This window comes from Artibeus jamaicensis, unplaced genomic scaffold, assembly GCF_021234435.1.
Source record: "Artibeus jamaicensis isolate MK-2021 breed Jamaican fruit bat unplaced genomic scaffold, CSHL_Jam_final contig_320, whole genome shotgun sequence".
Classification (NCBI taxonomy): Eukaryota; Metazoa; Chordata; class Mammalia; order Chiroptera; family Phyllostomidae; genus Artibeus; species Artibeus jamaicensis.
The window spans coordinates 3,598,283-3,615,933 of record NW_026521753.1 but is presented as its reverse complement, the minus strand read 5'-3'; the positions used below and the strand labels follow the sequence as shown (position 1 = coordinate 3,615,933).

The following is a 17,651-nucleotide window of genomic DNA, read 5'->3' as shown; positions in this document are numbered from 1 at the left end:
CCTAAAATGAGTTACTTATGTAAGCCATGTACCAGTAGTGAAAAATACTTAAAAATAGTCCTTTTGGATGTCCAGGTACGTATAAGACCGGGTAAAACGAGGAATTATAAATAACGAGTCACTTTAGATGCTCTGATTATACTCTGACCTGAGTTGGGTGAAAAAGACATGATCAAATCCGCAAGGAAGAGCTCCCCAGTCGTTTTCAGAGCGCGGAGATTCCCCACCCCAGGGGAACCCAGGGACTGGGGAACCGAGATCCGAAGTGAGCCACGGCGAAGGCGCGCTAGACCTGGGGCTCCGGGAATGGCACCACCAAGACCCAGCGCGCGCAAAACGAGGCGGGCCGCAGAAGTCGAGACACGCTCTGCCGTTAACCTCACCTCCGACAACCGGCAGGACGGCGCCCAACACCGCCCCGCCTGGTAGCAGCCTCAGCTCACTAGAGCCGCCTTCACGGCTTCCTCATTGGCGCCCTCGTGATGCCACTTCCTGTCTCCGGAGCATCACTTCCTGTCGCAAGCGCACTTGTGAGAGGAAGTGTCCGCGGCCGCAGCTCTTGTCTGTCTCCCGGTTACGTTAGTCTGGTAGCCGAGCCGTTGCCTCTTAGCTGGGTCGCCGTTATGGGAGTCCCGGCATTCTTTCGCTGGCTCAGCCGCAAGTACCCGTCTATCATTGTTAACTGCGTGGAAGAGAAGGTGAGGGGGAGCCTGATGGCCGCCGCGCTAAAACTGTGATCCCTAGCGCGCCAAGGCCGCGGCCCTCGGACCAGCCGCGTACCCGAGTCGTCCTGCCGGGGTCAGCGCCGCCCGGTCGGCTCCCCGGGAAGCTACGGCCAGACACGCGGTGGAGTGCGGTCTTTCGTGTACTTGTTTAGCGGTTGGCGGCCTGGGCGGTAGGAGGGGCGAGCTGGGCCTGAACTCGCCGGCTCCTCCCCCGCTGGTTGCCCTGGACCGGAAGACCCCGCCCTAGGCTTTGTTTCCTCCCTGCACTTTCGGTTTCTTAAGCGACTCCGGGGCGTTGGCGCCACACCGGGGTGCTCCGTGGAGTTGGATAGTTAGGGATATATGGATGCTGATGCCAGCCTTTAACGACCTTGTAAAGTAACCCCCCGCTACGAGCTTTTTGTTGTGTACTGGAAAGCCTGAAAAGTTTTTATTTTAGTTTGGTAGACCTGTTGATGCTGGTAGAGCCTACCGTGAAAGCAAAACCTAAGAACACCTAGGGGGCAAGAAAGAAATGCCTTCTCTAGGTACCCCAACTGCTGGACAACATGGTTGAAATTTTCAGAATTCCTGGGAGCATCTGAACGTTACAGTTTTGTTTCTAGTTTGCTAATGTGTATGTAGATTTGGCTAGTCTTCTGTTTTGTTTTTGTATTTCCATGATTTCGTCCGAGTTCAACCTTGTACTCAGCATTTCTGAAAGGAGAAGGGTCAGGGGTGTATCATGCTCCCCCCCCACCTTCGTTTTGGATGGAGTGCCCGTCTGTCACTGCGAACTGATTTCTTTTGCATAGTTTGGTGAAATCTTGGGGTTTTGTTTAGCTTCTGTCCAACAAAGAACCAAAACTCTAGTTTTGATGGTGCTCTCAAGTATTCTTTGAGTTTTTCTCAAAGAGCAATGCCTATTTCCTTTGTTTTAGAAACTTACCAAACTTAATTTACTTAATTTGAATCTCATCGCCTTTTTAATCTCCAGTGATAACCACTTTTAACTGTTCTATCTCTAAATATCATGCTTATACCTGACTCACTGATTCTGAGTTGTTGAATTCTAGCTATGATAGAAGAGGTTTTGGTCACTGATGCAGCAACCCCCCCCCCCCCAAGTCTCACCCCAAACCTCCTAATAATAGTAAATCACATCTCTATTTCTTCTGTTGGCAAACTTATCATGCTTTTATTTTTCATTACAACTCCTATGTAAACTATCTGTTGATTTTTACTTTTTGAAGTTAGGTATTACTTTTTCTAGCCCTGCCACCCTTACTCTTCACCCAAAGCGTGTCAGTTGTACTTTTGCCCTGTTGGCATCCAATATTAAATTTTCAGGGCTTTGGCTATACAAATTTGTGGTAATAGTTGAGAAACAAAATAGTGTTGTTCATTATTGTCATTGTGCAAATTCAGGTTATGTACTGTGATTGTTTCTCTTGTGCTACTCTTGTCCTTTGTTTTGCCTTTCTCTTCCTTTTTTACGCGGATGCCCCTCCAAACTATATTTTATCAGGTTTTCTCTCAAATCCTCTTTCATAGAGACTTAGTCTTCAGGTCTTTATTTCTGTTGCTGTCACATCTGGTTGTTTAGGTGTGCTGGAAAGCTGCTGCTTAATATTTTTTTAAAAATTCCTTTCTGAAGTTGGAGGTACTGTTTTCTGATCATCTTTCTGGGCTTAAATTCTTCCTTGGTCTTTATTCTCAGTTCAGTTTTCAAGAAATGGCTTGTGGGATGTAAGTTTTCTGAATCCATTCTACCCTTATACACACATGATCATTAGCTAGTCATGGAATTTGAGTTTGAAAATTAGTTTTCCTCAAAACTTTGAAACCTTTTTTTTTTTTTTACTATTGTCATCCAGTATTGTTATTGAGAAGTTGAATGTTAATGTGATATATTTATTTAACCAACCTCTCTGTATGTTCACCACTTACCAGGCACTGTTCTAGGCATTTTACAAATTAAGTTACTAATTCCTGTAACAACATGACTGCTACTATGTGCTTATTATTATTATTATTGTTAATGAGAAAACTGAAACACAGAGGAGTTAGTTAATATACTCAAGCTCTCTTGTCTAATACATGTTAGAGCCAAGAACATGCTTTTAATTTCTGTGTTCTGGTTTCATTCTTTTGTAGTTGATCTGTTTTTCTTTCTGAAATGTTTTAAGATCTTTATCCTTGATAGTGTGAGTTTTCATGATTTTGTACTTAAGTATAGTTTTTTTAAGTTAAAATATATTTTTGATTCGTATTTGGCTGACTCCGAGTTTGGAGACTTGTGTTCTTCAATTCTAGGGAACATTCTTTATTACATATGTATTTTTTACCTCCTTTTTCTCTGCCCCCTCTGAACTCTGGATACTACTCCTGGGGAATGATTTTTCTTTTCTCTCTCTGCTCTCTCTCAACTCCTCCTCTTCCCCTTTTGCACATGTATACAATTTAATGCATTTTATACGTATTATTCATGAAACCATCACTACCACAATTGAGATAAGGAACATAAACTCTAAAATATTACCCTGCCTCTCTGTTATTCCTACTACCCCTCCCTACTGCCTATCTTTAGTTAGCTACTGATTTATTTCTGACTCTAAATAAATTTTCATTTTGTAATTTTATATAAATGGAGTTATACTACAGTATCTACTTTTTAATCTAACTCATTTCCATTCGGAATAATTATGTTGAAATTCATCCATGTTAAATATATCAAAGTTTATTTCTTTCAATTTTTGAATAATATTCTATGTTGTACATATATCACATTTTGTTTATTCATTCACCAGATTGGTGAACATTTTGAGAGAGATCTGATCAGAATACCAAGGGGGATCAGGGAGGAGTTGTAGGAGTAGGTTGCCCAAGGCAATGATAAACCCTCTAGGACGGGATTGGCTGTGAGGCCGGATGTCTCCAGAGTGCATGGAATTATGGGCTACAAGATTTGAAATAAAAATTATGGGCTAAAGAAAGGCTCTGGATAGCTCTTCCTCTGGGATGCTGGAGGATTGTTCTACAGCAGCCTGTGTCAGGTTGACCTGGCAGAGAGTGGCAGGAGTTGTTCTTCTTTAGGTGTTCTAGAGGGCACCAGCTCTCAGGCCTGCCATTCTTCCAAAGTTGTGTAACTTTTGCACCTTATGTTGTTTTATTTTGTTAACTAACCCTACAGAAATAAGATAATTGAAACTAATAGAGCAGGGGTGTCAAACTCGTTTTCACCAGGGGCCTCTCAGTTGCCTGCAAAGGGCCAAAATAATTTAAGGACTGTATAAATGTAACTACTCCTTAACTGTTAAGGAGTTGAAATTACATTCAGCCCTTGAAGGCAACCGGAGAGGCTGATGTGGCCCCCGGTGAAAATGAGTTTGACACCCCTATAGTAGAGGGATGATAGGAGAACTCAGCTGTTAAAAGATTTTAGCTTTAATTGATAGGCTTAAGTGACTAACACATGTGGAAAGCTGTTATTTCAAAACTGTGAAGCTTTTGAATAATGACTCCTTTCCTTTATCACTAAACCTTTGCCTCTGGAATTTTGCCTAGTGGGTCACAGCAGGCATCAGGACCCTACTTGCTGTTACCTAACAGTTTGAATTGTTTCCCCATTTTTGGTTATTAAAAAAAATCTATGAAGGCTGGTGTACAAGTCTTGGTGTATGCATATGCTTTCATTTCATTTCTTTTAGTATTTTTTCCTTCACCGAGGACATGCTTATTGACTTTTTAGAGAGGGCTAAGGGAAAGAGAGGGAGAGAGAAACATCCCTATGAGAGAGAAACATCAGTTGGTTGCCTCTTGCATGTACCCCTAGGGAGGGCTTAACCTGCAACCTAGGAATGTACCCTGACTGAGAATCGAACCCAAGACCTTTAACTTTGCAGGTTGGTGCTCTAGCCAATTGAGCCACATCAGCTAGGGCTATGCTTTCATTTCTGTAGAGAAACTATCTGGGAGTTAAATGTTTAAATTGTGTGGTAGTGTGTGATGATTTAAAAAGAAAAACTTGCTAGGATTGTTTTCCAAAGTGGTTATGCCATTTTATATTCCCACCAATAGTGGATGAGAGTTCTAGCTGTTCCATTCCTTGTCAGCACTTTGCACTGTTAGTCTTTTTAGTTTTAGCCATTCCAGTGTAGAGATGTTATGGTTTTAAATAGCATTTCTCTAGTGACAAATGATGTTGAGCATTTTTTGGGGTGCTTATTTACTTTTCATGTATCTTGAATGAGGTGTCTATTCAGATCTTTTGCCCATTTGTAAGTTGGGTTGTTTTCTTACATATTAATACATCTTTTGCAATTATTTTCTCAATTTGTGGTTTGCCTTTTTACTTCTTAGTCATGCAAAGATGAGTAACATTTTTTAATTTTAATATAGTCTGATTTATTTTTTCTTTTATATTCTTGGTTTTTGTGTTGAATTAAGAAATATTTGCCAAAGGCGAGGTTACTAAGATTTTCTTTTTTCTTAGAGATGTTTTATAATTTCAGTTCATCCTATGGTTTCTGTTTTTAGTTTTTTAATATGGTAAATTACATATATTTTAAAATGTTAAACTCGTTGCATTCGTTGGGTAAATCCCACTTGGTGTATGCTATTGGATTCAGTTTGATAAAGTTTTCTTGAGAGTTTTTACACTTGTGCTCAAAAAGTATATTTATAGTGTTCTTGTAATGTCTTTGTCTAGTTTTGGTATTAGAGTGATGTTGGCCTCAGATTGAGTTTTGTGGTGTATCCCTCTTGAAGAATTTTGAAAGCTTGTATAAAATTGATGATATTTCTTCCTTAAATGTTGATATTCACTGGTGAAACTATCTGAACTTGAAGTTTTGGGGGAAGGTTTTTAGCTACAGTTCAGTTTTTTTAGGAGACATAGAGCTATTCAGATTATATCTTTTTTAATGAGGTTTTATAGTTTATGTCTTCCACAGATTACTGTATTTTGCCATGTATGATACACATTTTTTTGCCCAAATTTTTAAGGGAAAATGAGGGTACACATTATGGGTAGTACTAATTCCGTATCTATATAAATGTTTTGAATTCTTTTGTTTATGCTTATGCATTAAAAGTATAACTCTAGAAAGTAATAACAATAGCTGCATGCAAAATAATGCCCTGGATTATAATAATTGGTTATATTTCTAAATATAAATAAATAAATAATTGGGTTAAAAAGTAAAGCAAAAGACTTTTTTTCCTGAAAGTTTGAGCCAAAAATGTGGGTGCGCATTATACATGGCAGAATTATGGTATGTCAGTTTCACCTAAGTAGTCAAATTTGTTGGTATAAAATAGTTCACAGTATTTCTTATCCTTTTAATAGTGATAGAACATGTAGTGATGTCACTTGTCTCATTCCTGATACTAATTTTGTCTTTTCTCTTGTGTTCTGTATATTATTTTCCTCTATCAGTCTGGCTAGATTGATCCGAAAACACTGGCTTTTGGTTTCAGATTTTTCTCTACTTTTCTGTTTTCTATTTCATGGTTTCTGCTATTATGTTTATTACTTATTTCTTATGTAGACTTTGAGTTTAGCTTGTGTTTCTTAAGCTGAAAAAAGAAGTCAGTGCTTTGGTACATTGCTTCTTCAATACAGGTGTGGACTGTTATAACCTGCTTTCTAGGTACTGTTGCAGCAGCCAAATGCCAGAAATATTGACATACTGTGTTTTCATTTTCACTCAGTAACAGATACATTCTTATATCCCCAATCCCCAGATTGGTTATTTGAGAGTATTAATTTTCAAGTATTTGGGAGATTTTCCAGACATTTTTTCTGCGACTGATAACTAATTCAGTTCCTTTACAGAGAACATACTTTCCATAATATGAATCTTTTTAAACCTTATCTGATTTGTTTTATGGTCCAGAATATGGTCTTGGTAAATGTCTCATTTTTACTTGAAAAATATACGAGTTCAGCTATTGTTGGATGGAGTGTTGTCTAAGTGTCATTATACTGGTTGATGGGATATGGAAAGCATGAACAACATTTACTGATTTTTCTGTCTTCTTGTTCTGTCAATTATTGATAGGAGTGTGGAAGTATACCATAATTTTTTGGATTTGTCTATTTATTCTTTCAGTTCTGTTGGTTTTTGCTCCTTGCATTTTGAAGCTCTTTCATTAGGCTCATGAAAGCTTAGGAGTGTTTTCTTGATGAATAAACCCCTTTGTCATTATAAAATGACTTTATCCCTGGTAATCTTTGCTCTGAGATTTACTTTGTCCAATACTACTATAGTCAGGTCTTTTGACTAGTGTTAGCATGGTCTGTTTCAGTCCTTTTCTTTTTAGCCTGTGTAAGTCTTAACAAGTGGGTTTTTAAAAAAAATTCTCACCTGAGATTATGTTTTACTAATTTCAGAAAGGGAGGAAGGGAGCTAGGGAGGGAGGAAAACATCAGTCAATTGCCTCCTTGTAAGTGCCCCAACCAGGAGTCAAACCGGCAACTTAAGTATGTGACCTGATCAGGGATCAAACCCTCAACTGTTTTGTGTCTGAGATGATGCTCCAACGAAATGAGCCACAGTCAGGGCTAAAATGAGTGTTTTTGTAGGCAGCAGAACAGTTGCATTTTGATTTTTCAAATGTTCAGTTTGATGATCTCTGCTGTTTTTTTCATTGTGGCAAAATATACATAATATAAAAGTCATTTTAACTACTTTTAAATGTAAAATTGAGCGGCATTAAGTACATACACAGTATATTCAAATGCCATTCATTTCTAGAACTTTCCATTCATCCCAAATATAAACTCTACCATTAAGCAATGATTCCCTGTTTCCCCTACTTTCTTCCTCTATGAATTTTCTTATTCTAAGTACCTAATATAAGTGGGATCGTATAATATTTGTCATTTCGGTTTGGCCTAATTCACTTAGCATGTTTTCTAAAATCATCCATGCTTAGCATGTTTTGGAGTTTCATTCCCTTTTAAGGCTAAATAATATCTCATTGTATATATCACATTTTGTTTTGACACAATTATTTTTACCTTTTATCTATTGTGAAAAATGCCACTATGAACAACAGATTAGTGCTTTGGGTATATACAGAAAACTGACTGCCTTTCATTTCTTTTGGGTATATGCTTATGAGTGGAATTGCTGGATCATATGATAATTCTGTGTTTATTTTTTTGAGGAACTGCCAAACTTTTCCCAGTCTCTGCCTTGTAATTGGGGCATTGTGGTTAGATTGAAATCTGTCATCTTACTTTTTGTTTCCCTTTTCCAATTGTTCTTTTGGATTGTTTTGTAAATAACCCAATGTTATCTCTCTTTCTCTCCCTCTCCCTCCCCACTTCTCCCCCCTCATTTCTTTGTTTGTTAGCATTTTAAGTACCCTAAAGAAAAGTACTCATTCAACCATCAGTTTCTTCACTTTGTGTCCTTGGCTCATTCATTAGTTTTCTGTTCTTAGGAAAATGATTTTAAGCTGTCCTCAACTCTAAAGAACTGGAACTTCCTGCATTATGCTACACTGGTCCCTATTGTCTCTATGTTTTGGTAATCTCTTATGAAAGCTGAAGTAAGGCAGTTTCACTTTGTTTGATTTCAGCTGGGGTTGTGGGTGTAGATTTTTTATAGTTCTGCTCATGTTTGCAAATGACATTAAGAGAGCCTCAAATATGGATTTGGGGGTTACAGTAATTTTAGTGAGTAGATGAATTTACAGAATCAGAATTTGTGAAAAATGAAGATAAGCTATATGTATATTAAATACTACATAGGGTGGTTGTATGGATTAAGTCAATTAATACAATTTAAGTGCTTACAACAGTACCTTGCACAGAAACATTTGATATTTCAAAATTTTATTTGGTGGGTTAGTTTTCAGTAGTTTATATGTCCTGGTAAAAGTGAAGACATTTTTGTATCTAACACTAGGTAACGTTATGTAGTATAGAATTGTGCACTGTTTTCATGTAGTGAAATCCTGGTTTCCTGACCTGCTTTTCTTTTTTTTCCTCTCTCTATTTCACTGAATACTTTTTAAATGATAGGCACTGCTCTAAGAGCAGAGGGGATAATAATGAATTAGGGGTGGGGGCTGGTCTCTGAATCTGCATTTTTATTTTCTTCAATATGGTATTTCTTTGGAGCTGGCTATTGTATTTTTTAGACATGGTTTACATACCATACATTTCACTCATTTAAAGTCTATAATTCCTTTTTTTCCCACATATTCACAGATGTATACAACCATCACCATAGTCAATTTTTGAACATTTTCACGAGCTCAGAAAGCTGTATCCTTTAGCTACCATTCCTTTATTCCCTGCTCTTACTTTCTCTGTCCCTAGGAAACCACTAATCTACTTTTCTATCTCTGACTTTCATATGAATGATATCATATAGTATATGCTTTGGGGAGCTGACTTCTTTCATTTGAAGACATTAGGTTATAAATATAACCTTCATTTTCAAGGTTATATTTATATTGAGCCTGTATTAGTACTTCATTTTTTTTTTTAATGACCAAATAATGTTTCATTGTATGTGTATACTGTTGTAGATGATCGGTGGGTAAATACACACTCTCGGAGTCCGGAACCGAATTGATAAAAATTTTAATGGCCAAAGATTTTTCCTGCGCAGGGGCGAACTTCCCCAACTGTGACCGGAGTCACGCACCTACTCAGAGCTACAAAATGGAAGTCGCGCCTGGCTTACAGACTACTGGGTATTTATATTTTCTAGCAAGCAAGCAAAGGCATACAGAAGCAGAGGTGGCAGTTAGCTATTGGCTTATTTAAAACCGGCGAGGGTCCCTGATTGGTGGGTGCTGCTGTTGGCGGGCACTTTCTGGCGGGCCCGGGTTAGTTACCTTATTTGGCTAGAATTTTAAACCCAATTGTTCCCGGATGTTTGTTCATTACCCTGTTCCAGGAACTGCAGATTTAGGGTTGGGTAATGCCCTAGCTGTAATTTTCCTAGCTGGGTATAACATATACCACGTTTTGTTTATCCATTTGTGTGCCCAAAGACATTCGCGTTGTTTTCACCTTTTGATTATTATGAATAGTGCTGCTACATTTATGTACAAGTTTGTATGGACATGTTTTCATTTTATTGGGTATGTACCTAGGAGTGAAATTGATGGGTAACATGGTAACGCTGTATTTAATTATTTAAGGAATTGCCAGACTATTTTCCAAAGTGGCTGCAACATTTTATATTACCACCAGCTATATTTGAGGGATCCAGTTTCTCCAAGTAATTGCTGACACTTGTCATCTCCATCTTTTTTTAAGCCATCTTGGTGGGTGTGAAGTGGTATTTCACGGTGGTTTTGATTTACATTTCTCTTGCAGCTAATGATACTGAGCATCTTTTCATGTGTATATTTTGTGTATTTGGAGAATAGTCTTTTCAGAGAGTTTGCCTGTTTTTAAATTGGGTTATCTTATTACTTATGAGTCCTCACTGAAGATATGTTTTATTGATTTTAGAGAGAGAGGAAGGGGTTGAAGGGGGGGTGAGAGGGAGAAAGAAAGAAACAGATACATCCCACGACTCAGTATGTGCCTTGATGGGGGATCCATTCCTGCAACCTTTTGGTGTTCAGGAAAATGCTGCAACCAACTGAGCCACCTGGCCAGGACATATCTTTTTATTATTGAACTGTGAGAGTTTTTAAAAGCCTGTGTTATGAATACAGGTTCTTCGTTAGATACATAATTTTCAAGTTTGCTTTTTCCATTCTGAGTTGGCTTTCCACTTTCTTCACAGTGTGCTTTTGTAACTGGCAGCCTGGGGTCCAGCCAGTTGTCACCATGTATATGCATACATGAAGATTGGCGGGGAAAGAAATAGGTTTTTATAAGCAGGGTTCCCAATTTGAAGGGGCTGGGAGCATTCCTGCTCTGAGCCAACCTCTCCCACCAAACACTGAAAACTAGCCACCCCCAGGAAGATTAAAGTCCAAATCCATGTCCAGGAGTTTCCCTTTATTGTGTGTCTGTAGCCCAAAGTTGCTACTTGACTGTTCTCTGTCACTACAGTTCCAGGCTCTCTCCCTCTGGTGCCAGAGTTGCTATCACCTCCCAGCAGCTCTCTCTCTCTCTTTCCCACTCAGGTTCTGGGTTGGGCTGACAGACCACCCCAGATGGTTGTGCAGGGGAAGCTCCAGCCAGGAACTTCTCAGCTAATGCCTCTGTGTGCTGCTGTCAGGGTGAGAGAGTGAAAGCAGTCCAGGACCCATGTGCTGTGCTGCATTGGATCACAAAGGCTGGTGCCCAGGGCAGCATAGATCCAAGCATGGAACCCTGCCTCCAGCAGCTGGCTTCCAACCCTGCAAGGCCTAACCCCCGAGTGGTCCCAGAGACTGTTGCTCCTGTCCATGAGGTACAAAAGCAAGAACCCAAGAAGCCAAAAGGTCAAGTTGCCAAGAGACCAAGAGTGAGCATCTTCCCATCTTCTATTTAAAAGCCCTCTCCCAGAATCCCATATGCTCTGAAAGCCAGTGTGAGTGCCCACCTTTTTATCCAGTAAGAGCTGTTGTCAGCCATGTTTACCATTGCCCTTCTTTTTAGCTGCCATGTTGCATAAGGGGCAAAGTCTTGAACCACCATGCTCTGTGTAAGGCTTCCTTCTACAGAGTCACAGCTGCCCGGATGCCTCTGGCAATCTCCCTCAGCCCCTCCCTTCACCTGGAGGGCAAGCCATTTTTAATTATAAATTCTGCCTAGGGGTTTTCTCCCTGCCTCCTGCGTGTTGCAGCAGTTTGGCCTGATACTGTGTTACATTTTGATGCATAAAAGTTCTTAATTTTAGGCCCTGGCTGGTGTAGCTCAGTGGATTGAGCGCGGGCCTGTGAATCAAAGGATCATGGTTAGATTCCCAGTCAGGGCACATGCCTGGGTTGCAGGCCGGTTCCCTGTAGGCCAGTTCCCAGCAGGGGACGCACAAAAGGCAACCAAAAATTGGTATTTCTCTCCCTCTCTCCTGCCCTTCCCCTCTAAAACATAAATAAATAAAATCTTAAAAAAAAAAGTTCTTAATTTTAATGATGAAGTCTATTATTGTTGCTTGTGCTTTGGGTGTCATACATAAGAATATATTGCTAAGTTGATGCCTGTTTTTGTCAAAGAGTTTCACAGTTTAAGCTCTTAAATTTAGTCATATGATCCCTTATAAATAAGCTTTTATACATGGTGTGAGGTTAGGGGCCAACTTTATTTTTTATTTTTATTTTTTGCATGTGTCTCTCCAGTTGTCACAGTACCATTTGTTGAAAACTTCTTTCCTCATTGAGGTCTTAACCTTGTCAAAAGTCAGTTGATTGTAGATGTATGGGTTCATTTCTGGTTTTTTAGTTCTTTTCGTTTAATTTATATGTTTATCTTTGTACCAGTGCCACACTGTTTTGAGTACTGTTGCTTTGTAGTTTTGTTTTGTTTTATTTTTATTTTTATAATTATATTTATTGATTTTGCAATAACAGTTGTCCTGATTTTCTTCCCCCTTTGCCCCCTTCCACCCCAAACCCCCACATGCTCAGAAAATAGCCCCACCACTGTTCATGTCCACAGGTCATGTGTATAAGTTCTTTGTCTACTGCATTTCCTATACTGTGTTTTACAGTCCCATGGCTCTTCTGTAACTACCTATTTGTACTTCTTAATACCCTCACCTCTTCATGCATTCGCCTACATCCCCCTCCCATCTGGCAATCATCAAAACACTCTCAGTATCCGTGATTCTGCCTCTTCTTGTTTGCTTAGTTTGTTTCTTTAAATTTAATTGTTGATAGATTTGTAATTTTTGCCATTTTATTGTTTGTAGCTTTGATCTTTTTTTAAATAAACCCCTTTAACATTTAATATCATAATGGTTTGGTGATGATGAACTCCTTTAGCTTTTTCTTGTCTGGGAAGCTCTCTATCTGCTCTTCGATTCTAAATGATAGCTTTGCTGGGTAGAGCAATCTTGGCTGTAGGTCCCTGCTTTTCATGATTTTGCATATTTCTTGTCAATCCCTTCTAGCCTGAAAGGCTCCTTTAAAGAAGTCAGCTGACAATCCTGTGGCATTTTCCCTGTAGGTAACTAATTGCTTTTCTGTTGCTGCTTTTGATTCTTTATCTTTAACCTTTGGCATTTTAATTATGATATATCTTGGAGTGGGCCTCTTTGCATCCATCTTGTTTGGGACCATGTGCTTCCTGGACTTGCATGTCTATTTCCTTCACCAAATTAGGGAAGTTTTCTTTCATTATTTTTTCAAATTTTCAATTTCTTTTTCTCTTCCCTTTCTGGCACCCCTATGATAGGAATGTTGGAACACTTGAAGTTGTCTCAGAGACTGCTTATACTAGCCTCATTTTTTAAAATTCTTTTTTACAGTGTTTGTTCTAATTGGTTATATTTTGCTTTCTTATATTCCAAATCATTGATTTGATTTTCATCTTCATACATTCTACTGTTATATCCCTATAAATTGTTCTTATTTCAATTAGTGAATCCTTTGTTTTTCCTTGGTTCTTTTTTATGCTATTGAGGTCCTCACTAAGCTCCTTGAGCATCCTTGTAAACAGTGTTTTGAGCTCTGCATCTGATTGCTTATCTCCATTTCACTTATTTCTTTTTTCTGGAGTTTTTATTTGTTCTTTCATTTGGGCCATGTTTCTTTGTCTCTTCGTTTTGGTAGCTCCCCGCCCCCGCATTTGTTTTTGTGTATTAGGTAGAACTGCTTTGGTTCCGTGTCTTTGTAGTGTGGCCTAATGTAGTAGGTGTCCTGTAGGGTCCAGTGGCACAGCCTCCCCTATCACCCAAACTGGGTACTCAAGGTGTGCCCTTTGTGTGGTCTTAGCACACCCCTCTCTTGTAGTTGAGTCTTGTTTGCTGTTAGCAAATCAATGGTAGGGATTTACCTAGGACTATCAGCTGCAAAAATTGGCTGTGACCACTTACCACCAACCTCTGTGTAGGATCAGCTGTGCAGGGGCAGGGTAATGGTGTTCTGACTGTTGTCTGTAGCTGTCCAGTGGGTGAGCTGGCCCTGAAATTTCCTGGGTGATGCAGGCCAAGGTCAGTCCCCACCTGTTTGCTTGAGACCACCCTCACTGAGCTGTAAAGCAATCTGAGATGGCTGCTGCTTGTGCTTGGCTTAGAGATGTCCAAGCAAAGCCAAGCTATGAATCTAGGCTGGCTGCTGCTAGTGCTAGATCTGGGACTCGCTGAGGACAGCTGTTGCTTGTTTGAAAGGATTTAGGAAGTTGTGAAGTGTGAGTCAAGAGCAGTCATTCATAATGGAAAAGCAGCTTGGGTGGGTCCATAAGTTGGGTAGAACATTGTCTCTGGGGATATCCAATGTGGGTTCACATAGTGTTAGCCAAGTTGATGGAGTCTCAGATATGGCACCAGCTTGCTGGCTCTGTGGGTAGTGGGTTTAGAAAAGGGATTATGGCTTCTACTTGCCTTGATGCTAGACACTTCATTTTCTCCCTGTATACCACTGGTGCCTTTGAAGATGCTGCCCCAGCTCTGGAGCTCGGAGGGAGTGAGTCTGAGTAGGTGGAGTCTGAGTGTGGAGGTGCTGCTTGGTGTCCCAGAAGTTTCTTCCACCAACTTAATCTTCACTGGGTTTTGCAGCCAGAAGTTGTGGGGACTTATCTTCCTGGCACTGGAACTCTGGGCTGGGGGGCTTGGTGTGGGGCTAGGACTCCTCGTTCCCGAGGTAGCTCTCCTGAATTTTTATCCACATGAGTTTGCAACCATCCTGTTCCATGTCTGTGCCCCTTCTACCAGTCTGGATGGATGTGGCCTCTTTAATTCCATAGTTTTCAGACTTCCCTTCAACTCAATTTTTGATGTTCCTGAGCAATGATTGTTTTGTATTTTAGTTGTAATTTTGATATGGTTGTGTAGAGGCAAGTCATGTCTTCCTATGCTGCCATTTTGACTGGAAGTCCAACTGTAGTATGTTTTGAAATTGGAAAGAATAAGTCTTCCTATTTAGTTGTCATTTTCAGGATTATTTTGATGAGTCTGCTCCCCTCACAGTTTCTTTATTCATTCATTCATTTTTATTGAATTTATTGGGGTGATAGTAGTCAACAAAATCATACTGGTTTTAGGTGCACAACTCTACAACAACACATCATTTATATACTGCATTATGTATCCACCACCCAAAGTCTCCTTCCATCACCATTTATCCCTCCATACCCTCTTCTGCCTCCTACTACCCCATCTTTTCTCACTGATCAACACACTGTTGTTAGTGTCCATGAGTTGTTTTTTCATTTTTCTCTTTTAGGTTAGTACCTCCATTTTCCCAGACTCTGATCCCGTATTCCTCAGTCGACAGTTGTCAGCCTGCTCTTTCTGAGTCTGTCTCTATTTTGCTGGTTAGTTAATTTTGTTCATTAGATTCCACTCAGAGTGAAATCATCTGGTACTTGTCTTTCTCTGACTGATTTATTTCACTTAGTGTAATGTTCTCTAGGTCAGTTGATGCTGACACAAAGGGTAAGATCTCTGTCTCTCTCTCGGCTGAGTAATATTCCATTGTGTAAATACACCACACGTTTTTTATCTACTCATCTACTGGTAGACAGTTGTACTGCTTCCAAGTATTGGCTATTGTAAATAATGCTGCAGTGAACATAGGGGTGCATATGTTTGGGTTTCTTTGGATGCATACCTAGATGTTGGGAATCGCTCTGTCTGGTTTCAGGAGTTGTAACTGGCCCCCATGGCTAAGGCTGAGTGAGTGACCTCCGGAATGCGAGCCACTAAGGAGACAAAGCTTGTCTCTGGTAGCAAATGCTGCTTCTGCTTCATCCTTTGCCCCCAAAGCTTGGTCGGTTAGTCAAAGACGGGTATGACCCCTCAGGGGGGCAACCTAAGTCAGACATGATCACTTGGGAGGCCGTCATGGAAGGACTCGGTGGAGCTGCAACAAAGGGGGTGATGGACCCTCAGCCCCCAGCTATTCTGACATAGCCCAAGTACCCATGTCCTCTGGGAGAAGCGCTTCCTGGCTCTAATCCACTTAAGCCTGAAAACCTGTGATGGGGGAGGCAGTGCAGCCCTTTATCTGCTAGAGCAGGATCCGGGGTGATCGGGCATAAGAAAGAATTCCTAAAAGTCCTGTGAAGCCTGCTTTGCCAAGAGTGCTTTCATTCATATGATAAGGATCTGAGCAGGAATGAGTATGTCTCCCAAAGTTTCTACAGCCTTCTTACCTGACAGACATTGACTCCAACTAAGCCCTCAGATTTCTTTGAAATGTTATCTACTGTTTGATCCTTGCCGCCTGTATTCCTGTGCATTACAGCCCAATAAAAGCCGTTGAGGAAGAGGCTCTTGGCCTTTCTCCTCTGAGAGATTGGCTACCTCTCCTCCCCAAGCAGATCATGTCTTGGTAGTGTTACTTTCATCTGTGGAGGATGGGGGGACTTGATGGCAAAGTTGCCCCCACACCTAGAAGTGGAATTACTCAGTTATTGGGCAGTTTCATTTTTAATTTTTTTTAAAATATTTTATTTATTTATTTTCAGAGACAGGGGAAGGGAAGGAGAGAGGAAGAGAAATATCAATGTGTGGTTGCCTCTCATGTTTCCCCCACTGGGAACTGGCCTGCAACCTAGGCATGTGCCCTGACTGGGAATCGAACTGCGATCCTTTGCTTCACAGGCCCGCACTCAGTCCACTGAGCTACACCAGCCAGGGTGTTTTTAATTTTTTGAGATATCTTCATACTGTTTTCCACAGTGGCTGCACCACTCTGCATTCTCATCAGCAGTGCACAAAGGTTCCCTTTTCTCCATATCCTCTCCAATACTTGCTGATTTATTGATGACAGTCATTCTGACAGGTGCACAATGATATCTCATTATAGTTTTAATTTGCGTTTCTCTGATAATTAGTGATGTTGAGCATCTTTTCATATGTGTATTGACCATCTGTATATCCTCTTTGGAGAAGTAGCTATTCAGGTCCTTTGCCCATTTTTTAATTGGGTTGTTTGTTTTTTTGGTGTTGAGTTTTATTACTTTCTTATAAATTGAATGTATTAACCCCTTATCAAATGTATGAACAAGTATGTTCTTCCATTCAGTGGGTTGGTTATCTTTTCATTTTGTTGATAGTTTCCTTTGCTGTGCCAACCCTTTTTAGTTTGATGTAGTCCCATTGGTTTATTTTTTTCTTTTGTTTCTCCTGCCTGAGGAGATATACCAGAAAACAATGTTACAAAAAATGTCTGATATTTTACTGCCTGTGTTTACTTCTACAGTTTTTATGGTGTTGAGTCTTACGCTGAAGTGTTTAATCTGTTTTGAGTTTTATTGTTTTTTAAAAGTTTTTTAGCATTTTTATTAATATTTGAATATAGTCTCAATTTTATTTTAACTTAATTTTTTACTAGGCTATATTGTTTTCAATAGTTCTTATTCTTTTTTAAAATTTTATTGATTATGCCATTAGAGTTGTTCTATTTCACCCATTCATTCCCCTCCACCCTGCAAACCCCTCCCCCACCATCTCCCCCTTTAATTCATGACCACGTGTCTCAAGTTCTTTAGATTCTGTATTTCCCCTACTATTCTTACCCTCTCCCCCATTTTCTATCTACGGTCTTTGCTACTTATTTTCTATACCTTCTCCCCCTTTATTCTCCCACTCCCCTGTTGCTAACCCTCCATGTGATCTTCCTCTATGGTTCACTCCTGATCTAGCTGTCCTCTTAGTTTTCTTTTGTTTTAGCTGTGGTTGTTAATAACTGTGAGTTTGCTGTCCTTTCACTGTTCATCTTTTTTATCTTCTTTTTCTTAGGTAAGTCCCTTTAACATTTCATATAGTAATGGCTTGGTGTGATGAACTCCTTGAACTTGATCTTATCTGAGAAGCACTTTATCTGTCCTTCCATTCTAAATGAAAGCTTTGCTGGATAGAGCAATCTTGG

The 17,651-nt window shown here is 39.9% G+C and overlaps 1 protein-coding gene across 2 annotated transcripts in view; it reads left to right on the top strand.

The window, feature by feature from the left end:
* The first annotated feature begins 512 nt into the window (after positions 1-512).
* The window catches only part of XRN2 (5'-3' exoribonuclease 2), a 121,023-nt gene continuing 103,884 nt past the window's right edge, over positions 513-17,651 (top strand). For both annotated transcript variants that reach the window (XM_037138247.2, XM_053663525.1), the window contains exon 1: positions 513-698. In XM_037138247.2, the coding sequence (XP_036994142.1) occupies positions 624-698 (75 nt within the window). In that variant the 5' untranslated portion in view covers positions 513-623. The remainder of the gene's footprint in view (positions 699-17,651) is intronic.